Source organism: Lepisosteus platostomus, chromosome 10 (assembly GCF_059453375.1).
Source record: "Lepisosteus platostomus isolate fLepPlt1 chromosome 10, fLepPlt1.hap1, whole genome shotgun sequence".
NCBI classification, from domain to species: Eukaryota; Metazoa; Chordata; class Actinopteri; order Semionotiformes; family Lepisosteidae; genus Lepisosteus; species Lepisosteus platostomus.
In genome coordinates, this window is record NC_142620.1 from 7,101,271 (window position 1) to 7,128,890 (window position 27,620).

Sequence of the window (27,620 nt, forward strand, 5' to 3'; positions counted from 1 at the left end):
TTCGTTCATATAGGTGGAGAAAAGACTTGGGTCGCAGGAAAGCACTCTGTGGAACTCCTTGAGGACTGGAAAAGGCTGTTGCACACATCTGTCAGATTTTACACTCTATGTATACAGTTATGTAAACCAGGTAAATGGAGTGTATTTTTCCCTAGTAGACACTTCCTCAGAAGGTTGGATGGATTTAAAAAAAACTACCAGAGGAACCACTGCAATAACTATTAAATAAGAAACACTATAGCCACCTGATTCCTTGGGGCTTCAGCATATTAAAAAAACAGTACAATTGACAGTAATGCCACAGAAAAGACCTCTGTTAATGCCATACTTTTTATCTGATAGATCTAAAATAAATGTATATTGCAGATCTGTTATCAATAGTGATTAATCTAAAAACACAGCCCAGTGATATGAAAGCAGATGTTACAACATAACCTACTCCAGTGAAATTATAGTGCAGCCTAAATTTAGGTAAAAGAACTAACAACAAGGGGTATGATCAAGGGAAAAGCCTTTAAAAACAATTCAAAGCATTGATACTGAGAAGAATTATGATCCTTGTTTATATCATGGAAAAACAGAAGACAAAAGGGTATCCTGAACACTACTTTTGTGCACGACTTAAATTCTTCAGAGTTTGTAATGCGATATCGTGCAATGGCAAGCAGTTTTAAAATGAAAGGTTATAGAAGGTCGTTTGTATTAATAATACAAAAAAACTTTCTGCTATTGATTCCGCCCATCCTTGAACATTACAGCAGAAATCGCCCAGCTCGCGTCTGCCTTGTACCCGATCGTGATGATGTAATTGTTCCAAGCACGCAACCTGCTGTATGTACATCCGGGTCCTGGGCTGTCGTTATTAGGTTGTTAGGTGCAGGCTCTCTCTCTCGGGGAGGCTGGGGTTGAGTGCTGAGGTTAGGAGCGCCTTCTCAAAACACGTTGGCGTAGAGAGAAAAAAAGATTAGATTGCATGAATGCTCTTTGAAATTTATTTTTTCCTCTCAAATGAAAGTAATGCATCCCTGGCTCACCCAGGACGGAGAGCTGCGCTCTTTTTCAATCTGAATGCATTGAAAGGCGGTTTCTCCCCCTCACCACAGCTCTATCTCTTTCTGTCTCTGTCTCTCTTTCCCTCTTCCTTCTTTCTGTCTTTCCTTCGGTGTTTTTCTTCCCGGTAGTCCTTCGCTACTGCCGCAACCGCCGCTGCTGCGTTGGTGTTATCTTTTTTTAAAAAAAAAAATCCCGCAGAGCTCGCTTCTGATCCAGGTAAGTCTCGGGGAGCCGCAGGCAGGGCTGCGCGTCACGGCTGCGGACCGACACTTGAGCCCGAGGAGGGAGGGGGAGGGGTAGGCCGTGTGCATCCAGTGATAGGGGGCGCTTAGGCCTCAGGGACGTCTGTGGCCGGGCCTACTGCGGTGCTGGGCTGCTTGTTTACCCCGGGAGTGCGGGGCTCTGGCAAACGGAGCGGAGTCCCGAGAGAAACGGGCCGGTTAGATCATTTTAGCGGAGGCGAACGGCAGCCGTTCCGTCTTCCAACACCGGGTTTTTTTTTTTTCCCTTCACCGCTCTAAAACTTTCGAGGAATACGTAGTGGGGGGGAAAAAAAAAACAAGAACCCGAAACGCGAGCAGCGCTTCTGTCGGGAGGTGAAACCTTAAAGGTGAAAGGCAAGACCGCCGACCTCCCCGTTTCCGTGGGCCTCGCTGCCCGGGGAGCTGACAGCTGACAGCGGCCGAAGGCGGAATTGGGATACTGTTTGTTTACTGGTGGGGGTGGGGGGCAGCGTGTTTGTCGTTACCAGGAGCGCGTCATGAAACACCAGCAAGGCCAGACGAGCCTTTCGCCTGTCCCCATTTTTAGCGATTTTGTTGTTGTTGTTGTTGTTGTTGTTGTTGTTGTCGTTAGCCGGTCGCCGTCTAGGAAGAATGTTGCAAAAGTGCTGGGTATCCAAAAATACAATGACCTGTTTCAGCCACTTGCTCTCTTTGTCTCCTCATTTTATGCACGTGCAGTTGGCAAGTGAATTTAGCCTTAGGCCGGCGTGAGTGGAGTATGAAATTAGTTTAAGGCATGCCAACTACGTGGAAGTGATCGACTACTATATTATAGTCATGTCCTTGTACTTATATAGCGCTCTTCTGGACACTCCCCTCAAAGCGCTTTTCTGGTAATAGGGACTCCCCTCCTCCACCACCACCACCACCAGTGTGTAGCCCCCACCTGGATGATGAATTATGATCACCACACATCAGCTATCAGTGGGGAGGGAGAGTAATGAAGCCCTATCACAGCCAGGGAATATTAGGAAGCCATGATTGGTAAAAATCGGGGGAAAATGTGGCCAGGACTCCAGGGTTAACGCCTTGGTTTATTTAAATATTTCAACATATCGTTAAGGTATATAACTACCACATAGGCATTGAAAGTTCTTTTTTCACTTAAAACTCGACAGTTTATAATTCTTCTCATTATGGCCTTTGAACTGTATTGGTACGCGACGAAGGTGGTGTAGTGTGCTAACCACTTGATGTGCAGAAACCCAAGCTTTATAGAGCCGCGATAGTTATTTCAATGTTGTATGTTGTGGGTGAGTTTTTTTTGCTGTCTTTTTTTTTTTAAATGTGAATTATTTCCTTGTAAACCAGCTCACAGACGCACATGTAGGCGCTTTGACTGCGAAGGTATTAATCAGACGTGCTCCTGCAGGTAGTGCTTTTGCTGTAAGTCAGCCGGCGTGGTCCGTTTCTGGGGACGCACCGTGAGCAATAGCAGCAGCAGCTGACGATCTGAAACCACCTCTCCTTTTTTTTTTTTTTTTTATCCCCCTGCAGAGTAAAATAAAAGGAAAACAAAATGGGTGCGTTTTTGGACAAGCCAAAGATGGAGAAACACAATGCCCACGGGGAGGGCAACGGCCTGCGCTACGGGCTGAGCAGCATGCAGGGCTGGCGGGTGGAGATGGAGGACGCTCACACGGCGGTCATCGGCCTGCCCGGCGGGCTGGACCTGTGGTCGTTCTTTGCCGTGTACGACGGGCATGCCGGCTCGCAGGTGGCCAAGTACTGCTGCGAGCACTTGCTCGAGCACATCACAAACAACCCGGACTTCCAGGGGGCCGCCCCGGAGCCCACGGTGGAGAACGTCAAGAGCGGCATCCGGACGGGCTTCCTGCAGATCGACGAGCACATGCGCGCCATCTCCGAGAAGAAGCACGGGGTGGACCGGAGCGGCTCCACGGCCGTGGGCGCCATGATTTCCCCCAAGCACGTCTACTTCATCAACTGCGGGGACTCGCGGGGGCTGCTCAGCAGGGCGGGCAAGGTCCACTTCTTCACGCAAGACCACAAGCCCAGCAACCCGCTGGAGAAAGAGCGCATCCAGAACGCGGGGGGCTCGGTCATGATCCAGCGCGTCAACGGCTCGCTGGCCGTGTCCAGGGCCCTGGGGGACTTCGACTACAAGTGCGTGCACGGGAAGGGCCCCACGGAGCAGCTGGTCTCCCCCGAGCCGGAGGTGTACGAAATTGAGAGGTCCGAGCCCGAAGACGAGTTCATCATCCTTGCGTGCGACGGCATCTGGGATGTCATGGCCAACGAAGAACTGTGTGACTTTGTCAGGTCCAGGCTAGAAGTGACGGATGACCTCGAGAAAGTGTGCAATGAGATTGTCGACACTTGTTTGTACAAGGTGAGCTCGGTGAGGCTTGGAAATTGAATGCTGCCGGCTGCGCGCTAGACAGACCCGAGATGGCTGCAGGGTGAGGGGTCGCGGTTTTTAAAAACGCAGAGCGCTCGTCTTGCTTTCCATTCCGGAAGTTGTAATCGAAAAGGCTTTCGTTGCCGTTGGAATCGAGAAAGCTTTAACTCTTGAGTTCTTTCTTGCCCTTGAAAGTTGTCGCGTGCGTCGTGCGACCTGTGTGGCAGATGATTACGTCCTCAATGGGACGTAACGTGACTGATGCCTTCTTTTTCGTCTAACAGGGAAGCCGGGACAACATGAGTGTGGTGTTGATCTGTTTCTCCAGTGCTCCCAAGGTATCCCCGGAAGCAGTGAAGAAAGAGGCAGATCTGGATAAGTACCTGGAAAGCCGAGTAGAAGGTGGAGCATCTAAAAAGGCTAATAAATAGTTACATTACATAAAGCAGCTTAATTAAACGAAGTGTACTATGTGGTATCTCAAGTGGCCAAGAAAACTCATGAAAACGTGGTATACCCATATAAAAATCCTAACGTTAAAATGCTGTTATAATTGACTTATTATAGGCATAGTAGTATACCAAGAGTTTTGTGGCTTTAGTGCAGAAGTAGTTAAACCTGGCCGTTTAACTCCTTAAAGAAACAAAAAGCGTTGTTTCTCGAGAGCCATTGTTATATTTTGCCAAGTAAATTCCATTTCTTTCGTGCCATAATGGCTCAACAATGGCAGCTCGATCCCATTTTGTTCAGTTGCTTGATGAATCAAGTGTTAGAGATATCACTTTTGCATGATCAAATATGCTAAAAGGAAGTAATTATCTCTTTTTGAAGGAAAAATATTGCAGTTATTTAAAAAAAAAAGCTCTAAATGCTTTGCAGAAATGTCAGTCTCTTGTCATAAATGTTTGTTATGAAAGCTGCTATATGTAGGGAACATGTAATAAAGAGGCCAAATCAGGATTGCTGTTTCATCTATATTAAAAGTATACAGTATATACATAAAGCACTGTTGGAATATTCCGTTTTTAGTATAAACCCATCATCTTGGTGCTTTGTAATCGCATCTATGAGTGTAATCATTTAACATATCTCACAGCTTAGTTTGTTTGCACATACTTTTATGCTGTGTAAATGTACAGTGAGACAATGGTAATTAAAGTTAAAGTAACAACTGAATAACTGCAGTTACAATCCCAAAGACTGAAGGCAACTGTGATGTGCAGTACAGCAGTTGTTGTCGACAGCTTTGAATGCTGGACAGGTCAATTAACCACAAAACCTTCAAAAGTCTTAACTAGCAGTAAGACCCTTTTTCAGGGGACTCTGGCCATATTTGCCCATAGTCTGAAGTTGTTTAAGGGTAGGAGTTGTAAAAGAGGTACTTTTCTATTTTCCCTCTTTTTCCTTTTTTTACTGCATTAGGTTCATCTTAAAACAATGCATTTTTAGAAATCCATGGCCAATAGCAGACATTTTTTAATTACTGCTTTACTACATTTCACTCTCTGTCACAGTTAAAATCTGGTCCTACAGTGTTACGCACTGTAAGCAGCCTTACAGGTATGTGCTACAGCAGGTAATTTTATAATTTTGTTGTGCTCATGTCTAACTTGTCCAAGGTACTTATGGTATTTGAAGACACAAAGTTTTGACTTAGGGAATGGGCAGTTCATTTCAGTTACGTTTTTCAGATAGTTAATAGTATTCACCGGTCTTGGTATGATGAACATAGTGTGAGAATTTCATATGGCTGAGTGGTATGCTATTCAAGGTCAGGGGGATGTGATGGGAAGGTTGCTAGTTTGAATCTTAAATGCACTGTTTTATGTCTTGGAGTGCAGAATCGTTTTGCTTCAAAATCTTGGTAGTTTATTTAATTTTTTTGCAATCACAACATTGGGAGCAAGTCCTGACAGATCAGGCACCTGCAGAAGGTGGTGGGTTTCTCTCAGGGAGATGTCTGTCATTGGAGGTAAAGTATCTCATCAGTCTTACTCCCACTCCCTGGGCTTCTGTATTGATAATGTACTGCGGAGGGTCTTGCCAAATGAATTGACTGCCTTTGCAGTCTTTCAATCCTGCACTCACATGTGGGGGTAGCCCATTACTTAAATGGGCTTTCCAAGTTGGTGAGGCAGTAAAAATGCAGTAAAAACTATTAATCTGGTTAACCACAAGTGACTCTGTTTATCCAGTGCTGTTAACGATTAGACATTACTAAGCTGAGCTCTGCATATGTTGGCAGTGGTATTTTGTGAGGAAGAATGGTAGCAGGTGGTGACCTGGAGGAATCGGGAGGACAGCTACCTGCACCTAGTGTTCCTTGTTCACAGGGTGGTTACGTTTGAAAGGAGAGCTTCACTTTTTAGGAAATTTGTTTTTTGAGAAAATCTATAAAGGGTTATTTATTTATTTTATTTATTTAAAGGTTACTGTATTGTTGTCTGGTACATTTGTTTATAAAGTTACCTGCTGGAAGTAGTATTTCAGTGGTGCAAATTTAGACTTAATTGACCTCTTCACTGGCATTAACTAGGGGCCAGCATGTCTTTTACTGAACTAAAAGTACGGAGAAGGTTCACAGGTTTGCACTTTCAGTTTTTTTTATACAGTGTATTACTCTTAATAAGAGATGATTTTTGGCATACTGTAACCATTTAAAACTAACTTTACATTTCCAAGCATCCTTTCTGTGTGCAATTTTGTCTGTGTGTGTATTTCAGATCTTGTGTTGCAATACTTTTACGAGTAGGATCCATCATTTTCTGTTTTCATGAAGCTAACGCATAGTTAAACTGGATTTTTAAACGTTAACTCCGAGATGGGTCCAAGCATGGGTGTGAAAGCAGATTATTGCCTAGAAGAAACGGAGCCAGTGAAGCAGACTTGCGTTTCCCTACCTGTAACTACAGATTCATTATGTCTGTATTAGGTCTGATAGACTCTTTAAAATGGTAACTGTTATAGGTCTTATTTTCAAAGGTTTTTACATTTTCTTAGCTTAGTATTTATATATGGGGATTAGCTAGAAGTAGAAATCTTTATTTTTGTACAGTAGAACTCAAGCATTAGAAGTATGTAGAGAATAACTGTGATGTTGTTATTTTAGATGTTAACGATGACTCTAATAAAGATATTTACTGAACTGATTCTGAGATCCTTGGCTTTTTTATTCAAAGAATTGATAGCCTTAGTCACACCAGTGTCGGCATTTTATTTTATTCAGCTAAGTCACAGTAAAGAGCTTAAATATTAAGAATGATCAGTTGCAACTCGTTAACATCTTTAAAAATGTATTTAAATTATACTTGAAGGTGTGTGCTCAGGGATGATGTAACACATGATTCAAAGTATGCTCTAGTACAAACAAACCAAGCCCAACACAATATTACTGAATTTGTAGATTTTATTTTTTCCTGGGTTGTTTTAACGCAGTTTTAAAATGAGTGGGCGGGGGGGATAACACTTATGCAGTAACATCAGAGAGAAACATGTTTAGCTGCAAATGGTGACTCACATTTTGCTAAGATTTTGTGTGAAAAGTTTTTATTTCTAACATGCTTATAGTAAGTGATGATTCTGATGCTTATGCGGGACATCCCACTTACCAAGAAGTCCTTCTGATTCCCAGAGATCATTAAGAAGCAGGGTGACGAAGGAGTGCCAGACTTAGTCCACGTGATGCGTACATTAGCGACGGAGAGCATCCCCAATCTCCCGCCAGGGGGGGAGCTGGCGAGCAAGTGAGTGCATTGTGGGTGTAGCCTTACAAGTTCATTTAGTCGTGACTGAGTAAAGATCTGTGGAACCGTTATCTTTCCACACAAGCCTATGCTGTTAAGTCAGCTTGCATTGACATTTTATCAAGTGATATATTTTTGCATTTTTTTTAGCCGGGAATGAGAGGTTTAGCCATTCAGAGAGGTTGTAAAACTGCATGACAGCCTTCCTTTTGTGGGGAAGGGTGGGGTCTGTTGGGGGGGTAACAGATAGCAGCAATCATTTTAAGTGGCTGGGCTTGTCATATTTGTTTTTGGTGGATATGAACCACTGCATGTGCCCTGTGTTCAACAAATTAATGGGATTACCGTCTACATGGTTACCCCCTCCTCGTTTTAAACGAATCATTGGCTTTTATCCATCACGGGGTTTGACTTAGTTCTTGATGTATTGATTGTCTCACATGGCACAGATGATGAATGACTCCCAGTTCAGATGCAAAGGTGCTGGCTGCTTTATCTTGTTTAAATAGTAAAAGTTGTGAATTAAAGTTTTTATTCTCAAGTAGGGGGCATTAAAAATGAACTCCCAAGTGGATAGATTATTTTATGTTGCAAATATGATTTTAATAATATGTGCTCTGCACGACAGCCATTTGTCATGGCAGTTTTATGATTTATTGAAAACAGCACTATGTGAAACAAGCTCCATGTCAGTCATGATTCTGGAGTGCAAATGAAAGATTAAATATTTACGGTACTTAAGGATACAATAAACCCTGTGATGTTTTTATATACTGCAAAGCATGCATTTTTTTTTTTTTTATTGTTAGGCATTAGACATTAACTGTAAAAGGCAAAGACGTGACGCTCTCCCGCCACATACTTACACATTCTGCTTATTTTAAAAGGATATAAAACATTTTTTTAGTGAACCACATTTGCTTGCTTGAAAGCTTTTTTTTAAAGAAAGCGATTTGTTTTTTCATGGATGAATTGTAAATAGGATCAGGGTTGTACTTGACCCTGTTTAAGAGACTGAAAATGTCAGAGAAACTGGACACAGAAACTGTAAGCAGTCCTGTCTGTTCCTTTGATAAACTCCTTATCTTTTTACCAAAAGCATACATTTAGGAAAAAGACTATCTGGACCCTTAAAAGTTTCTAATGAGAATTCATGATTCTTTGAGTTAGCGTTCCTGCTGTATTTCTCAGAACAGAAAGGTTTAGCAATCTGATAAGCATGGTTTTCTTTAAATTAAATGAGTGAATAAAAAGATGTTCAGCAATACACATAACACAGGGATTTAATCTTCTCAATTTCTTTTTTTCAGACGGAGTGTTATTGAAGCCGTATATAACAGACTCAACCCATACAGGAGTGATGACACAGTAAGTATCTCCCTTTAGCCTCAGTAATTCTGTCTTGAGTTGCTTGTGTGTCCGTTTGGTGTAAGGTTTTTGTTTCCATAATGTTTATGCTTTATTAACGAATTGGCATTAACTGTTTTAAACTATACAACAATGTGCTTGCTATTTAGCACTTTCCATGTTTGTTAATTCTGTGAATCTTCTGTTGCATGATCAAATTTGGGTTTTGGTCTCCTGACTCATAAGATCACAATCACGATTTCTAACCAAGATTTTAAAGCTGCTCTGAACCAAAAACAAGTACACTTTTTTTAATGTACTTATTTTTTTCCAATGTACTGTAATACATAAACATGGGTCTCCATCTGCTTGTTTAAATGTCATTTTTTCTTTTGGGTTATGTTTAATTTGATGGATTTTCTTTAATTTCATCTCATTACCCAGCAATCATTAATGTAGTATCTGCATATTCCCTTTCCAGGGCTTTAATGAGCAGAGATGACAGGAGAAAGTATTCCATTCTCCTCCATAATTTACAGTTTGTGCAATTTGTCATGAAGAACGTACTATATTACGCATGACGCTTATTAATTATGTAGCCTTTTGTGGTAGAAAAGGTGTTCTGCCTTGTCTCTGACTGCTATAGTCTTTATCAATCTTTAACCAAACGGCCTAGAAATTGGGAACAGAGCTCTGAAAAAAGTAGACGAGACTCAACTACAGATTTATGTTTGTCATTTAAAATTAAACAGCAGAAGCATTTGCTTGTTTTTACACCTTGTGCTTAACTTACTGTGAGTCTTGGACATGGATAAAATATTAAGAAAAGTAATATATGAAAAACACACTGATTCCTCCGTTCGCTAATGATAGTTTTTAAATCTGCATTTCGGTTTGCAAAGGTTATGGATCATCATAAAAGATGACTGATTTTTTTTTTTTTAGTTTTAGTGGTCTGTCAGCCTGTCCTTTCTTACATTGGGTGAGAAATTGATTTGATTGGGTGGAACTGTCATACATTCACTTCTGTGGTTGTTTTTATTTGGGATTAACTCTCCTGCTGGCTCAGTTCTTCCACCATCCCCTCATTTCTCAAACTGTTGCTGTCCCTTGGGCACCTTTCAGACTCGTAACCGTCCAGCCGACCCGCTGTCGTTGTACAAATAACCGGTCAACACCACCTGTGTTCACTGCAAGTGTCTTTCCACCCCAAAGTAGTTATCAAAGCTTTTTTAACCCTTTTCAGTCTGGGATATCCAGAAATTGCTGTGCTTGTGGACACTCCAGGCTTTAAAGGGTCTCTTCCTCCTTTTCTTTGTAAAGGACTCGGCATCGACCGACGACATGTGGTAATACCGCCTGCTTAGCACAGAGTTTACATACAGCCACCAACCAAGAACACCATTCATCAGTCTGTCTACCGTCAGTCCTCAGAGCTTTTATTTTAAGAAGGGAATGTGCGATTGGGAAGGAGGAGATACAGAAACAGCTACAGTACTGCAACTATCTGCCCAAGGAAGTGAAGTGTTCTCCTTTCCTTTGTTCTTTTCTTTCTTGTTTTTTTTTTTCTTGGTCCTCAACAAAAAAAAAGAAAAAGTCAGAACAATAATGGAAAATTTTATTATAAATTTAAACAATTCTTTACTGTAATAATTGGACTCTAGCTTTTTTGTGTGTTGTATAATTTTTTTTGTTTTTGTAAAGTGCAATTGTCCATGTATAAAAGAGAAAGCAAAAAAAAAAGCGCCTGTATTTAATGAAGCTTGAGTTGGTTTAAGTAAAAACTAAAAGCACTGTCTGCCTTTTTCTGGTCTTCTGGGATGCAACAAATATTTGTTCAGTGAATATTATTGTTAGTCCTACTGATTTTTTTTTCCCTTTTATTCTTTAAAGAAACGGGTAAATGACAAGCAAGCGCGTGGTAGACCTTGTTAATCCAGCAAACAGAATCGTGGCTCATGACATTCTCCACCTACCGTCTCTTTTGGTTTTCTTTTCTGGTATGTGTGACTCAGTCCCGGCTTTATTTTTATCACTGGAACCCTATCGACTGCTTTTGATCTCGCCTTTTCATCCCCTGCCGCCGGGATCCCCCAGGTCAGGCCTGACGCCGTTCACGTCCTGCGTTTAGCCCTTGAGAGTGGGTTCGCTCTCGACCGAGGTGAACGGCGCCCACTGTAGAAGTGGCTTCATGATATGCGCTCCCCGCTCCCCGCCCATCAGAGCTGCAGTGGGGTGACTGTTCGGAAGCCCAAAGCGGTTGTCTCCTCCGCTCTGAGGCACGCTGGGCCTGCTTTCACACCCTCTCTCCCTGACGTCCGAGAGCCTGCGCCCTGACGACACTAATTATTTTTATGTTTTTTTTTTCCCCCTCCGCTTTTCAAAACAAAAAAACTACAGATGCTGAGTGAGCAGTAGTACCTTTAGAGTCTTCTTGTTTCCCCCCCCCTCTAAGATGGAGGGCTCTTGTAAAACCAGTTTGATGTTAAACGTTTGAAAGAAGATCTTTGAGGGAGTGTTTTAGCAATGAGCTGGTGGATAGCTGCTGCAGTTTGTTCTGTTTGCTAGACAACTGCTTGTTCTGAGGTTTAATTTTTATCATTTCCCTTTACTTAACCTTAACTATGAACAAAAAGCAATGCAAGGAGGGGGCCCTAGATCTTCTGTACATCTTTTCTGTGTGATTTGATTTACTCTGCTGTTGGCAGATAATTCACTTTCTCAGGAGTGGGATTGGCTGAGGTTGCTGCTATTATGTGTAATTGAATGCTTTGTGCAGAAGATTTTTAAGACATACATGCTTCTCTGACTCTAAAGCTATATTCAACATTTAGTGATATATTTTTGAAGATTTTTAATCGTCACCAGTTTTCAAAACGCATTGTGGCAAAACCGGTGTGTTTTTGACCTGTTTTTTTTTAAAGAAAATGTTACTAAACATGAAAGAAAATAGATTGTCTGAAGCTTTTTAAGGTTCAATAAAAATAAAGAAATCCAAGTAAATGCTTGTTGCTTGTAAACTACTTAGCTTCTGGAGATTAAGTGTACTGATGTAACCAACACAGGGTGTATTAATATTCAAACGTGTTCTTTGAAAACTGACAATCTAATGATGTAACCCTTAGCCACATATTAGGAGTATATTTCTTTAAGTTTTTTTAAATCAGTGTTGATGGCACTTTTTTAGCAGAAGATTACATTTGGAAACAGTGGCTTACCCTTATCTCCTGCAGCCAAGTAGTGAGAATAAAAGTCTGAAATTAAAGACTAAAAATGTATTAGTCTGAAAAAAATGGATGAAGTTAAAAACATGCAAGCAGAGGGTGCTAGTATTTCTCAATTTCTTCTTATCTGTAAACGTACAGTCATGGGCAAAAGTTTCCAAATCCTTTGCAAGACATAGGGTGTGCAGACATTGCATGTATTGTGAAAAAACATGTTAATGTACATAGATTTTATGTTTTCATTTTATTATCCATTCTTTATGTATATATTTTAATCAGTTTCCACATTTTTCTCATTATAAAGGATGTGCAGACTTGTGGCTATGACTGTATGACGACAACCTGCCTTCTGTGTACGTGAATCTTACAGCTAATGTAGCCTTAAATGTCAGCCATGTGTAAATGGAGGAAAAATCAGATGTTTTTTTCAGCTACAAGTTTTTCCTCTTCATTTTGTAAGGGAACCAAGGTAAATTCTTGCGCGCACGCACTCAATATCAAGCTGTTCTCTTTTCTCTATGTGAGTCACCTCTATTAGCACAGTTTGTGTTCAGATTGTACTGAGTTAATTTATGTTGCTGAGCCCTTGTTCACATAAATAGTAAACCAGTTGTTTTAGAATTGAAAAATCTATGCATTTTGTTCTGGTTATAAGCTATCATTTTTCTTGAAAAATTATAAAATAAATCCTGAAATCATTCATGTATAGAAATAAAGTACAAACAAGGAAAATTTAATTTGCTTAACCCACTTGAAACATTTGCATTGAGATATTTAAGTGTTCATACTTTATTTTTATGGTTTATCTTCAGACTGGAATAAACATTTTATTTTAGAGAAAGCCTTTTTAAAAACATTCACTTTTGCTTTTATACACTATTTCTTCATATCCACTGTATAGCTTTAGAATCTGAATGGTGTGCAATAGGTGTTCTGGTTACATAGGTGTCAGTGTTACATTTAGAAAGGTAAATCGAAATGATCTTAATCTACCGAAAAGCATTTTCACTCGATATTCATTCTTGTTAAGTTTTATGTTCATTACAGTGGGTGTGGTTTAAATGTCTTAAAGCTGTTTAAGGTATTAAATGTGCTGTAGTTATTTCTTTTTTTGGACACTTGCTTCTATGTGGTAATAATACTAAAACACACAGACTCCTCCTGGGCTTGTAATTGCTTGAATGAGATCAGGGAAGCCATACAACACAGACCAGAGATACCGGAACTAATAGTAGAAAATGAATCGACCTTGGCAGATTGTTGCTTAAATAATGGTATACGGTTTTCTTACGTTTCGTAGCAGTTATAAAAGTTGATGTCATCAGTTGGTTCTGCTGTTTCAGCAACACAAAAAGCCTATAATACCTCATAAGCATACACTAGTGTTAGCACCTGCTTGTTGTCCGCTCTCCTTTCATAGTGAGCATAAAGTTGGTTTAAAGATTTTCATTACTGCACAGACGTATTGGTCTGGTCTGTTTTTTTTCCCCCACTTGTCCGTTTCAGTCCTTAGGGGAGGAAGTGTCGGGTGGGGGATGGATTGGGTCTTCAGTTATCAAGGTTCTCGTGCATTTATATTTCTACAAAGGTGTCGATTTTACAAACAGAGCAACACATGATTTAAATGTTATTTAAAAGAACTAAAAGGGTGCCTACTATGATTGCTTATGGTTTGTAATATCAATGAAATTTTCAAAAAGTGATTCATTTCTCCCTCGTGTTCAGATACCCTTGGTAATTATTGACCCTTCCTAATGGTATTTGAATTATATACTAGAATCATACTTTTGTAAGTCTGATGATGATGAACCACTATTGTGTATAATTTAAAGATAAATCATTTGCACTGATTTGTGGACACACTTTTTGAGGATTTTTTTTAGGAAAAAATCCCCACCTCCCCAGCAGGGTTGTAGTCTACTGGGAGTGATAACCAGCAGACGTAAAACATTTTTAAACCATTAAAAATAATGCTCATGTTTGCTCAGAGGTCCACACGTGACAGTGAACACCTAAATTGAGACATAAATAGTCGTATTCTGGCATCAGTGTAATTTTAAAATAGGATAATGGCAGGCATCTCTCTGTGACCTAGTGTTTAAAATTGCAATTTGGACAACTAATGAAGCCCACCCTGCTAACTTTTAATTCACTGATAAGCTCACCATTTTGCCTTACTAAATTAACTCTACCCCAGCACCTGCAAATCTGGTTCCTTGAATTTGAAGGAACTGGAATTGCTTTGTTGGTCTTCATACAAAAGCCTCATCATTTTAACCATGTATATTTTGTGGGTATGTGTTTTTATTTTCATCAAATAGATTTTTTTACCTGGTGTCTCAGTAATCAAATGTTTTAAAAAAAATCCATATATATTGAAGCTTGGAAAGCATGTTTGATTGCTTACCCTTCAAAAGATGTAATACATATGGAACAGTAATAAGATTTTCATGTTTAACAATAAAAATTATATAATAAAGCAGAACTATTTTCATGTATGTAGATTGTGTAATGCTATAGTAAATTATTGTCCATGTTGATTCAACTGCTACTTAGAAATCTGCGTAATTGACTTTACACAGAGGTTCAATAATTGTATATTTTGTATTATGTACTGATTCCAAAGGAGAAAAATATTTGTGAAAAGCTTTGTTCCTAACCTGAAGACTGTACTGTCTGTTTGGAGTCAGTTGAACAAATTGCATTCCTTGCTTGTGAATTGTTGCTTTTTCTTTTTTTTTGCAGATGAGACGATAAAGAGTTTGAAAATAAATTTCTAGTTTGCAAAATGTGCCACTAAATAAATGGGTAATTACCTTATAGTTGTAAGTCTTCATCTGAGTTTTTCAAGTCTACAAAGTGTTAGAATGGCAAATGCAATATTTTGTGAAAAGCTTGACCTGTTGAGGAGAAGGTGGGGGTAACGGTTCTAGAATTATTAACTGTTAATATGAAATGTTGCATTTTACAGTTTGTAAAATTCATTATTAAAAACATTGCTCTTTTAGATACAACAACAGTTTCCGATTTCTCAGAATTGCTGTGTAAGTTTTGGTTTCACAATTGCTTGCTGGTAAAGGGTGCTTTTATTTGCAGGAGCTTGTTTTGTCAAGCACTGCAGTTTCCCCGAGCTGGTGTAATTTCAACATGGAGTTAAAGCACACCCTTTTGATATTGGGTTGATTCAGTGATGCTAGCCAACAGTGATCAGGATTCCCCAGGAAGCAGTGTACAATGTGTCAAACAACACCAGGGCGGGGCTGCTTTGAGAGATTGGCCATCTTCGACTTGCATTACAGCAAAGACCCTTGGGGTTTGCCAGGTGTCAGGGTACACTTGACAGCTCTTACTGATAACAGTTCACTCTTCCAGTCAGCAGCATTACTGCCCTCTAGTCTGATCTCGGATCTTGGAAGAGTGTCAAGGATGGTACTGGTCATCCTCCGTTGGGAGACCTCTGAGGAAAACCAGGATGCTGCTGTAAGTGGTGGTCACTTACGGACCACAATCTCTAAACCTGTCTCTCCATAGTGACAGGAGATGCTATTTGTGCTGTGCTTTGGATCAGATGTTAAACTAAGATCCCAACTGTTTGGTTATAAAATATCTCATGTGTTTGTCATTAGAAGAGGGATGGTTAACCCCAGTGTCCTGGCTAGCTTTCCCTATCGGCTAGTACACCGGACAAAGCACCTCCTTAAGTCAGTTGGTGAAGTGGTTTCTCATTTCTCTACCTGATTTGCAGTGTCATGGAGCCCCTTTAAATAATGTACAAATATGTGCTCCTTTAGGGACAGAAAACTCTGTACAAATGCAAGGACTTATCCAGTTCCGATGTGTAAGTTGGCTGATGGGTCTGATGAGCTCAGGTTTTGAAGGAAGGCTCACATAGTCCTTGCCACCTCGACCTCCCCACAAACGTGCTATGACAGTTGTAGCAGCAAAGTCAAACTGAGCAGCAGTTGGAGACTCCATATTTTGGGGGGGGTTGATAAGCAACAGTGTAGAAAGTTACCATATTGTAAAAACTTAAAAAATAATTATTTTCCAAAATTGGAAAGGTTTTTAGCTGGGGTCTAACAAAGTACCAATTTTGAAGTTGATACATATTCTGACTTTAAAGCCGTGCATCATTTTGAGTTTGCCTGTTTTGCTGTGTGGCACAGTAAAATCTCACTCTATGGCTGCCCATCATAAATTCTCTTTCTGGAGTTTTGCTCATTGTGGGAATCTGTCATTAAAAAAGAAAGTGCAGACCTGCGTGTTGTTTTAAGTGAATGGCTGTGTCATGAGATTATTTTGTCAAACACTGCGGTCCTGAGCCCTTATCTTTGATTTTATGACTGGGAGGAAAAGAAACATGTTTCATTCCCTACCTGACGTTTAAGGTAGAGCCTTTTATTCTGTTCTTAGTTTAGCACTTCAAAAGTGCTTTTCATTTCTGTACAATGAAATACGTGAAATAATGATTCTAAAGTTGAACAATACCACTCATTTAAAATTGGTTCAGTTTAACAGTCTGTTCTCATGTAGACATATGGAATGTCATTCCATGCCTTCAGGTCCCTGTGAACTAGGTATCTTGCATGAATGTGTTGTGACGAAGTGTAAAGGGAATATTCACCGTACAAGCTGTCCTTGTGGAAGCACTCTGACACTGCACTATGCTGCTTCAGGCTGTGGTGTGGAGCATGCTATTTCAGAAGACCCAGAGAGCTGCTGTATGAGATAAATGCAGGCTGTGCTCTCATGACCAGCTTTCTGATTCATCTAAGGTTCTGCATGTACGTGCCTTTTAATTTATAGGCCTGAGAGCAAAGGACTTAAGGGCTAATTGCTGCATAACCTTAAGAGGGAATAGGTTTGCAGCTTGAATGGCCGTGCACATGAGCTTGGTGTGATGTACATGGTAAAACAATGACATTAGCAAATTAATTACGGAATGTCTCGCATAGCCAGCAGACAGCAGGCTTTAATGCAGGAATCACACATTGTGAAATGGTGTCGGAGGAAAACGACTGTGGGTGGGATGAGCTTAAATGTCAACCTAATGTCATGAGCCAAGCTCGAAGGGGAAAAGTTCAAATGATGCACACTGCTAAGCAGTTGATAGATCAGGGTTGATTTTTGTTGTTGTAGTTGCTGTGTCATGGGTGGTGGTAGGGAGGGGGGGGAGGGTACCATCTTGTCAGCCATGTAAATTAATTTTTCATAGCAGAATGGTCCAATTAAACGTGCCTCTTGTATCTGTCAAGCCTGTAGTTGTAACGCGATTGTCAGAAAAGGCTTCTTTCCTTGTTCGTGCTGTGGAAAGGTGACCGAAGAGGTGGAATTTAATTCGGGGGGTATTCAGGCATCGTGGTGTATTGTACAGCTGGACCTGGTTAGTCAGCCAGAGGGAGGGGATGGGCAAGGGTGCAATTTCAGGAGTTGACAATGAGATTATATACTCTGACTTTTTATCCACGTGAGTCTAGAAGACTGTCAGATTTACCAAGGCCATATTTCCAAACTGCTGTCGATGTGTAACATATATCTATTTAAAATAAAATTATTCATTTTTCATTTAAAATAAAAAAAACTATGCAAATGTTGAAAATATAAAACCAAAATTCCAACGGGCTGTTTTACAAAAATAAGACAGTATCTTTGTAGGACATTCTGGAATGTTAAAAGATTAGTGTGAAATTCTTTCGTGTTTTCCCAGAAGAGGGAGAAATTCTGAGGAAGTGTAATGGAAGACAAGAGAGCTTACATTATAAGTAAAACTTTCCAGGTGTTGCCATTAAAAACAAAATCAATGTAGAAAGAGAGAGATAAAATGTATTTTATTCAATAATGTGACAGGATGGCCCTGTGGGAGGAAGACCTTACTGAAATGCAGAATTAAAACGTGAATTGACTTGTCAGGAGGATCACACTGCAGATCTCAACAGGAAGCGAGTTAAACCTCAGTTTCCTAGTGCCATGGTGCGGGCTTCTTGCTGAGTGCTGTCATTTTCAGGGCTGAAATCCCCGCCTGTTTCCACCAGGTGTACACGCAGCTGTGAGGGACTGTGGAAAAAAGCAGCGTTTGCTTTCACTAGAGGGCGCTAGAGGGTTTTTTGCAGTGCTGGATGATTGCTACCTGCAATGCTCCTCTTAGTCAATGCCTGCCTGGGGATTCAGATTCTTGAAATAACAAGCCTTCCTCATTATTTTTAGATTGGGTGATTAACAGCTAAAATGTTCCAAACAGTCATTTTTTGGCCATTCACAGATATTCAGTGACCAGCTGAGTGTTCATTTGTTTGCTGAGCAGCCCCTGTGCAGTGCCACAGGGCACTGTGTAATCCGGATGGTGCTCTCACCTGGGGCTTGAAGCAGGTCTCGTTAGAGCCTCTTTGTTAAAAGGCTCAGTCCTATTTCCCCCTTTCATTGTGCTTTCCAGGCTGTCGATGTAAGGCTGTAGCCAGAGCGCTCTCCCCACAAAGACATTGAAGTGAAGGCAGCCAAATTACTTGTCTTTCCTTTTGTTGGAGGCAAAAGTCAGAGGTAGAGTCTGAAAGCAATACACACCTGGCGTGTTTAATTACAGGTCTGCAGCAGGGACAGGATGGAGGACACAATTAAAAACGACAAAGTTAACACTCAGATGCGTGGGGATCTAAGGAGGAAGGAGATGTGGGTTTTAGTGGCCTCTTTTGATAGTTTTTTTTATGCTACAGCCATCAGGTCTGTTGGCGTGTTTCGAAAGGAAGACTTCTATTGGTTTAAAAAAGTAGATGCTTTAGATGTTTTTATTTTTCTGATATTGCTATGAGAGTCGGGCGACATGCAGATTCAAAGCAGTAAAAGTGAAATGTGATTTCAAAGGCCTCTGTTGGTTTCTCTGGGGAAACTTTATGCCCCCCCCAGAGAAACCAACAGTTTCACATTTCACTTTTGCTAAAATTCTCCAACTTAAGAACAACCGTTAAGGCCCAACCAGTCAGTTAAATCTGGAAGTTATTTTTTCCTTCTGTGTTTCGTGCGGATTTTTTTTTGTTTTGTTCCGAGAAGCCGTACTTTCAGCGTTAATGCGTCTGAAAATTACCGGAAGCAAATGAGTGCAGATGAAAGTAGTTTTAATTATACTCCGCCGCTGTACCGAGAGTTAATGTGTTGTAATTGATGTTTGCTGCGTTTCTGGATCTAACCCGGGCTCAGTGCCAGAAAGGACAGTGCATTCTGCAGGCGCTAACTGCAGCTGTCTGGTCGCACCAATGGGGGGGTGGGAAGGGGGTTAGAAGGACAGCCGTGGATCTCATTTCAGCTCACAAATAAAAATGCCGTGCTGTACTGGGCAAACCCTGTCCTCCGGTACCGTCTTGAAAATTGCATGAAGATGCTTAGGTACACAATGTGAGCAGTGTTGACGTTTTTGTGCTCACTCCTTCCGTTTGCCATTATCCAGAAAGTTATTCTAGTTTTATTGTTCTCGCTAAAGAAAGTTTTTTTTTTGCTTACTTGCTTACTGATTGCACTTCACTGTCTTCGATGGGCACGTTTGATGAGCTCCAAGTAATTCCCGCTTGAGTGATTCAGCTTAACGGTATTTCCTGAAGATGATATTAAATTAAAAATATAACGTTTGGCCGCACGATGTGGGAAATGCCGATTTCTGTTCAGTTATTTGACAAAATGGAATCATCTGAGTGATGTTATCTTGCTTTCCCACAACCTTTCATTTCTGAGTCCAGAGTCCTAAGCGCTCCTGCATCACCACTGTGTAAAGCAGCATTGCGCTGTCCCATCAAAGTTACTAGGAAGGCAGGTATTAATTCGACAGTTTGTGTTTTCCCTAATTTGGGGAAGGAAATCCATCACCTGTAACGTCACAAAATATAACTCTTTTCACTTGCACACACTCAACTGAAGTCTAATTTACCTATTTTTTTATTACTCTTTTCAAATGTATAGTTGGTTACATTAGTAAATGCATTTTTAGAAATAAAAGGAGCCAAATATTTGAAAAGAAGTAAAAAAATGGAAACGAGTTTCACACAGTGCAGCAAAATGCATTTGAAGTATTATATATATTTTTTTAAAAAGCATCACCTACAACAGCAAGTCACCCTATCAGCCTGCATTATTTAGTGTGTGTCATGCTCTGTTTCTCTCGGTGAAGCCATTAAGTCTGACTAACGCGGCCACGCAGCAGTTAGCCTGAACTACCCTGGGGCCCAGGGATCTGATGTCAGTGGGCTCTCATCCAATTTACTTAGAGCTTCAGATACATTAAATCATTTTTACTGGGGGTCTTGTAAGGCACAGCCGATCTGTCTGCTATCAAAAACGCTGAACACACCCAAGCCTGCAAAGCCGATTTCAGCTGCTCATTGATACAGAATGAATTGTCACTAGGCCTCTGAGGCAGTGTTACCAAGGTCAAACCAAATGCTACTTTATCTCAATGAAAATATCATGTTGTATCAAAATATGACCTCTAGAAGAACTAGTTTCCCTCTCTCCTTTCTCTCTGTGTTTTCTGTGAGCACGTAATCTGCTCACAGCCCGGGGTTGTCAAAGAGAGCACCAGCTTTTCTCACTTGTTCGCAGCCACACAATGATGTGATTGAACAAACAGAACTGAGCTGTAGCAGGCAGAGATGACATCCAGCTCGTCAGGGGAGTCTCTCCCCATGTTTGTGAGCTGCCTGCTGTACAATCCCTTGCCTGAGAGCCAGCCCGGTCTCATTATCCTCCACTGCGTGGACTATCTCTGCTGCAAATTAGGTTACAAAATCATATGGCCAGATGAATATTTTAGTGGTTAAGGTTTAACTGAAACACATTTGGTCTGTGTTGTAATCTTATTGTTGTATGCTTATATAGGCATATGTTTGCACTTTAGTGTGTTTGCACTTTAGTGTCCCACTGCAAAAAACGTTAAATTACAATATTCCAGTGTGGCTTTTATATATCTCACTTTTTTGTTTTAAAAAAAAACAGACCAAGTATACTCGGAGAGTGAAATCACAGTCCCCTTTTCCTTTATTTTCTCATTTGACAGGTATTACAGACAAAAAAAAACATCTACAACTGCTATAACAGCATTTTTGTACAGCTAAAATATGTGACCTGGCCATTTCTGTTTGGAATTAACCCAGTATTTTGTAACTTAATTTGATGTACGAGTACATGAATTGTAAATACAGAAGCACTAGTCTACTCTTGAGTAATGTGTTAATTATTGATTTTACAATATTTTTTAATTCATCCAGGGGCTCTCCAGTTCATGCTTCTAGGAAAACCAAACATGTACTGTACTTTAACTCTGCTTTTAAAGTCTGTTATAACTGTTTTTATATTTCTCCATTTCCAGCTATGTAGAATCAAATAAAAACAGGGGTGTTGTGTGTTATTTCACCCAGGAACCATGGTGCTCCTTAATATAATCTCCAAACTTTTCAGACCACATTAAAGTTTTTTTTTTTAACTGTTTATATTATGAAAGCTGGCTGAACATGAGATTTACTCAACTGCATTAGGGATTTACAACTCATAATATGCAGTTTTATTTTTTTATGGGGATCCCCATGGCTCTGTCTCGGGCCCCTATGCTAATAAAGGTTGATATTAATTTAGGTGCATGCTGGTAAATAAACCCTGCTTGCCTGATTGCTTAAGCCTGCTAGACAACCTGCTGCAAACTAACAGCATTTTGTTGATTGACTGGACCTGGATTCAACCAGAAGCTCAGCCCTGCCAGTCCTCGCTCTGGTGCCACCTTCTGGGATTGTCGTCTAACTCTGGACGTTGTCCTGAAAGTCTGACCGTCTGAATTTTTTTAAGAACATGCCCAGTTGTGCGAGGAATGCTAGATAAGGCCTAAAATGATGCATGCCGTTTCTTCATCCATATTTGACTAAATCAATGCTCTTTTTCCCAGGATCCCATAATCTTCTTCTTTCGAGGCTTCAGCTAGTGGGAACAAATGGATATCGACACTTTCCTCCTGTCTTGTCTTCTCTTTCCCTGTTGATATTTTTTTTTCGACAAAGTCTCTACTCTGTCATTATAGTGATTGTAGGCATTAATACGGATCTTACACTGAGGGCCCAAGCTAGCCACTTCCTGTTCATCACACAGGAAGAGCATAATGTATGTACTATTGCACAGCTGCTGGTGATCAGAACGGTCTAACATACTACATGGAAGGGAAGAACCACCACAAGTGCCGATGTAAATAAACCTGGACTTTGAATAAACTTTTCCCTGCGAACATACCACATACTGCATATAATCTAAATATTCTGTCACACCACTGTATCTGTGTCTCAGGCATCACCATTTCTCAGATGGTGTTTGCACTGCATCTGCTTGTTAACTCCCCTGACAAGCTCAGTCCTGTAACATTGAATACAAGGTCATGTAACAGGGGATGCCTGACGCATTATATTTTTGTTTTCCTTTCGGGGGCTTTGCGACGACTTCTTCAGGGCTCCCCATTGAAAAGAGCCGGCGGGGAGTAGTCAGTGAAGCAGCTGCCTTGTTCCAGATTTGCACATGGTTCCCTCGCCTCACTTCAGGTTCTGAAAGGTTTCGAGGGCCTGACTGAAGGGGGAATCCGCCCCACTTTTTCAGTGAAAATTTTATTTTTGTCGTTTAAAGATAACATTTTGACCCAGCCACATGAGTTTATGCGCAGTACGTAATACACGTGTTCTTCTGATCAGAAGGTGTCCCGTTACATTGGACCACCATCATGCATAGCAACAGCAACGTTTACGTGCCGGTGATGGTTTCCCTTTGGCGCATCATTTCAGTGAAAAATGAACTGAAGCCGTTCAGCCATGGGTCTGTTACAGTGGCAAGAACAAGATGAGGTCCAACCAACTTCCTTTTCATTTTTGTACTGAAATCACTCTGTTCTGTTTAGCATGTTCTGAAAGACTGATCAATGTTTCCTACAGCTCTGTGCAATGGCACACATTGTCACACCCAGTGTTGACTTAGTCATCAGCTTTTAAGTTAATCATAGGCTTAAATCGCGTTGACTGAAATGTCTGTGACACCTCTTGGCTAAAAGTAGAATCTTATGCTTGTTGACTGGCCTTGTGCTGCTTATGTTCCAGATGGTCACTGGAAAGAGCAGGGATAAACTCATCACTCTATCCTCCACTGCAGTCCAAGGCTGCCTTAAGACTCGTATGAAAGGGTTTAAAGATGCTTGTGGCATAGTGTTTAGTGTTGGATTAATGAACGAGCCAAAGAACCACCTTCATGCTGGTGTACATAGCTGGAAGAAGAGAGGAAGAGCAGGCAGGCAGGTTTTGAGTACTGCAGCACCAGTGCAGATGTGTTAGATGCCTGAGAATAAGGTTCAGACTCTTGCCTTTTGGAGTACAGTGTGCTGTCTCTGTGATGGGACCCCAGTGGAGCATGAAGGGGATGTGAAGGTGCTTGCAGCCCAGAAGAGAGGGCTTTCCAGCTACCAGACCTAGAATGAGGAAGCAGCTGTTGGGTACAGTGTTTTCCATGGTTAGGAGTGAGGGAAAGAGAGAAGTGTTTTAAGTCTCGAACAATTTGAACACGCGTTAAATGCATTTCATGTGAAACAAACCTGAAGTTTCCTATAAAGTGATGGTGGCAAAAGTGCAAACTACTGAACAATATTTTCTTCTAGAAAGCTTTGCAAACCAAAGGGGAACAGGATAAGAGCAGAACTCTAGAGGGATGCTCCAAGGTTTAGGGATGGCTGGAGAGCTCTCTCATTTGTGAGACCCTTCACAGATCCACGCTTGGAATACCTCATTGTTACACAGACTGTACACTGTAGACTACTACTGTAGATTATAGACTACTGGAAAGACTTAAAGGTCTAAAGAATATCACCACTTGAAATGTACTGCAGGTGCTGTCTATGGGAGTTCTTGCCATTATTCTATGTTGAATCTGAGGACACAAATTCAAACTGCGGCAAAGTGCTTTTAAAACTGAGGAAAGAAGGCACCTCCTTACACACAGGCTTGTGGGAGTCTGGAACAAGCCGCTCAACCATATTGCAAACCAAGCCACTGAGGGACCGAATGAACACCTGTCATCTGAAACCCTTCCTGTGTTCCTGTGTATTTGTGCTGTACGTGGAAAGAGCGAGTACCTTTAATGTCGTATTAATCATTGTAGCCAGAACATGTTTATTTATGTTGGAGATATTTAAACTCAGTGGTTCTGTATGCAATTTACTGCATTCAAGTGATTGATGATGGGGGAAAGGCGATCTTCCTGTAATCTGTAATGTAAGTGCTTTAATGTTTTCTCATGCAGTGTGTGTGTGCTGTGCTTTCTGTGGATACTTGGGTTTGAAATGATTTTGCTTCTGTAATCGCCCCTTGCCAGGAAATGACACATATTAATAAAAAAATGGTGCGGTAGTGCTTATTCTACAAGTGACCATGGTAAGCATCAAAGTTAAAGAAACAGTTATGATTATTTTACTACATTTCTTCCACACTTTTTAAAACATTCTCATCTTTTTTATGCTTACCTTACTATTCTTTTGCATTCCATTATTAATAATGCTGACGCCATCAAAGATCAGGTGACTGAATTCATATTACCGTAGGTGTTGTCATATCTTTCACCAGCAGAGTCTTGTGAGCCAGAAACTCTTCACTCGTAGATCTTTCCTGGGTAAATAATACACATGGAGATACAGAGATTTTCATTTTTCTCAAGTCCTGAGGTAGAGCTTGTATTATAGCTGTAGGCTTCTGCATCCAGAACCTTTTTCAAGCTTGTCTGTCTTATTTAACTAATTGTCTATTTTCCCCCAGCAGAATGTGAAATAAGCTCATGGTGTGAATGGTTGTTGAAGTACTTGCCACTGAATATTAAAATAAAGCTGCAGAATACATTATATTTTGAAAAAAATTGTACTGGAATATTTTTTTAACTACTCCGTTCTTTTTAATATGGGTAAGGCTGACAAAAACAGTAGCATATATAGTTTTATAAAAAGGCCTTGAGATGATCATGGGAAGCATTTATAAAATCACCTGTGATGACCAAGAACAGCCAGAGAAAATATTTCTAAAGGAGTCTGAAGGACACCCATGCGACTCTTGCAGACATGTTGCTGAAGGTGGGTCATGGTTTTAGTATAAAAAGTGGATTTGTGTTGAATCCTCTGAAGGGGTTATAGAGCTTCAGCAGTTACCTTCTAACTGACCATGCAGCTGCTCAAACCTGCCCTTTCTGGTTCAGCGGTTTGTTGGTGTGTTTTAGCTCACTGAAGTGGAGGTGTGGAGGTCCTGGCCTAAGATCGGTCTGCTTTAGTCCTAGGCCACTTGACTGTGGTATGAAACGTTTTTAGTCATACAAAATGATTCACTTGACTGATCGGTAGCTTTCCATGAAATGTCTGAATGAGGTGCTTGGATCCCTTCTCTTTGTAGGCTCTCTTTTGTAGGATGTCTTATTTCCTGGCTTCTCTGGATAAGCCCCTGCTTTCGATCAGCATTCACGTGAAAGTGGTCAGGCTGTGGTCCTGAGGTCAGCTGAATCTACCCTTTGAAACTGAATTAAAAATGGAAGTGAACGGCTATAGGCCAGGAACAGAAGACACTCACTCAAGTGACCGGGGGTCTGGGAGTGAGGAAGAAGCTGCTCCGCCATCGTGTTGAAACGGCTGCCCTGGCATCTCAAGGAACTGCCCAATGAGATCCATGGGTTCATGCTTAACTACTGCCGGGGACGCATAAGCCAAAACACTGTTTCTTAAGCCTTATGTTGAAGCATAAAATGGTCTTTATTATTTACGTACATCTTAGGAACTTCGGCCTTAGACAATTGAGAATAATACATCAAAAAGGGAAGTGGAAAGATATCGCATTTAATCAGTTACCTCTGACACCCAGGGCTGTAGACTCTTGTAGCTTCAGTTTTACGGAAGTGAAGTACATATTCTGGGTAAACAGCACTGCTGCAAGACTTCTATATAAAACTCTATATTGAAACCTGAGCCGGAGTTCTGGGGATGAACAGGAGTGATGTCTCAGTGCTGGCTGGGATGTGATGTTTGGAGTCTTGATGGAGTCTTTTCCCAGCTTGTTCTGCTACCCAGTGGGCTTACTGCCGTTCCAGACTGGCAACAGGACCAGCTGCAGTAGCTTTCTCAAGACGGAGGGGAGGCTGAGTCCTAGATTTCGCAATTGGACTGAAGTGAGAAGCCCTTTCGGGTCAATTGAGGATTGGAAGTCATGCGTTTGTAGCTGCAAGGTGAGAGCATTACAGCGTCCAGAGAGGAAGCTGCGATACAAGGCACCTTTGAAAACTGTTAGGCGTCTGCAGAATTCAATATTTTATTTTAGTCTTATGTCTCTGGCAGCTGTACAAAATTAATTGGTTGCTCATCTATGAAAACATTTGTATTTTTCCCCAAAATGTGTTTAGATGATAATTTCCTTTACAGGCTTCAACACACGTCATGTTCATCTCGAGCAATTTCATAGTTTTCATGTGGGATCCGTGAAGGTTATGTGGGGCATATCATGCATTTGTCTTTTTCCCTTTCTGTAAAGCTTCTGTAAAAAAAAAGAAGCTCAATAGCACGATCTGAGCATTAGTTGGAATCGGGCGTGAATAACCTTCAGGGTGTTTCGTGCAATACACAGATATCATTATTTTTTCGTTTGGTGTGCAGAACTTCTTTGTAGCGGCTGTTTCTAAAATAAAACCGATACTTTATTTAATTCTACTTGCTGGATTAAAGATCTTAAATAGCCAATAATTTTTTTTATAGATGCGCTTTCACCTCCACTCACGGTTTTGCCCACACGTGCTACATTTACAGTATTCTTAAAAACGCGTTCACGGGAGCGAATGCTTTCTGCGAAGGCTCCTGTGACTCGTCTGTTCCTGGTTCTGCGAGGGAAACTTGTTCCACAAGCCTCGCGAAGCTGGACAGGAGCTGCATTCTGGAACTGCCTTTCGTGCGCTTAATTCCTCTAACAGCTTTATTGTGGATGGAAGGTATTACCTTGCCGCAAAGGAAAATACCTCGTTTTTCTATTTTAGTCCTTGACATTACTTGCACAACAGTCTTATTTCGCCTAGACCTTTCGCGAAGGTACACTTCCTTTGGATGTACAAGTAACCTGCGCGGTGCGCCCTGGAGCACAAAACAGGTATTGACCTGTACAATGACGAAAACTGTCAATACCTTTTAAAACAAAAGGGAGTTTTTAGGTTTCTTGATGTTAACATTTTTAGTTTGGGGAGTTGTAATCCCTCTGTATGCGGTTCGCTAACTGAAAGGTAAACGAACACCACTTTCCAGTCTTGCTAAAAAAAAAAACTCCAAATAAAAGTCACTTTTTAATTTTTTTTTCCAAACAGAAAAAAAAAACGTTATTCGATCTATCACAGTCTGCCATCGATGCCGTAGAAATCGCTACGTAAGCTTCGTCAAGTTTTCATTTTATCACGATTATTATCGGCAACCGATGTCGAGTTAGTGTGTAATTATTCTTTGGAGACTTAAAACCTGGGGACACTGTCTTAATGTGATTTAACTTCGTTGGGTCAGGTGTATATATTTCCCCGAGAAAACATGTATAATACAACATTTTGTTGGCTGATT

At 40.8% G+C, this 27,620-nt stretch overlaps 1 protein-coding gene across 5 annotated transcripts; it reads left to right on the plus strand.

Annotated features, from left to right (window-relative positions):
• Window positions 1-830: 830 nt before the first annotated feature.
• ppm1aa (protein phosphatase, Mg2+/Mn2+ dependent, 1Aa) lies at window positions 831-24,910 on the plus strand. Of its 5 annotated transcripts, XM_088647768.1 has the most exons (7): window positions 831-1,269; window positions 2,649-2,723; window positions 2,835-3,690; window positions 3,984-4,101; window positions 7,331-7,442; window positions 8,753-8,810; window positions 10,036-14,835. In XM_088647768.1, the coding sequence occupies exons 3-7, from the start codon at window positions 2,857-2,859 to the stop codon at window positions 10,081-10,083; spliced, it is 1,170 nt and encodes a 389-aa protein (XP_088503894.1). In that variant the 5' UTR covers window positions 831-1,269; window positions 2,649-2,723; window positions 2,835-2,856; the 3' UTR covers window positions 10,084-14,835. The 5 variants fall into 5 exon arrangements, with proteins under 5 accessions (XP_088503894.1, XP_088503895.1, XP_088503892.1 ...); XM_088647769.1 differs by lacking the exons at window positions 2,649-2,723; window positions 10,036-14,835 and adding an exon at window positions 21,927-24,910; XM_088647766.1 differs by lacking the exon at window positions 2,649-2,723.
• Window positions 24,911-27,620: the final 2,710 nt, after the last annotated feature.

Coding starts and splice junctions, on each gene's coding strand:
- ppm1aa (XM_088647768.1), top strand. CDS start 2,857: ATGGGTGCGTTTTTGGACAAGCCAAAGATGGAGAAACACAATGCCCAC. Junction 3,691..3,983: donor TCGACACTTGTTTGTACAAG/GTGAGCTCGGTG, acceptor TTCGTCTAACAG/GGAAGCCGGGACAACATGAG. Junction 7,443..8,752: donor GGGGGGGAGCTGGCGAGCAA/GTGAGTGCATTG, acceptor TCTTTTTTTCAG/ACGGAGTGTTATTGAAGCCG.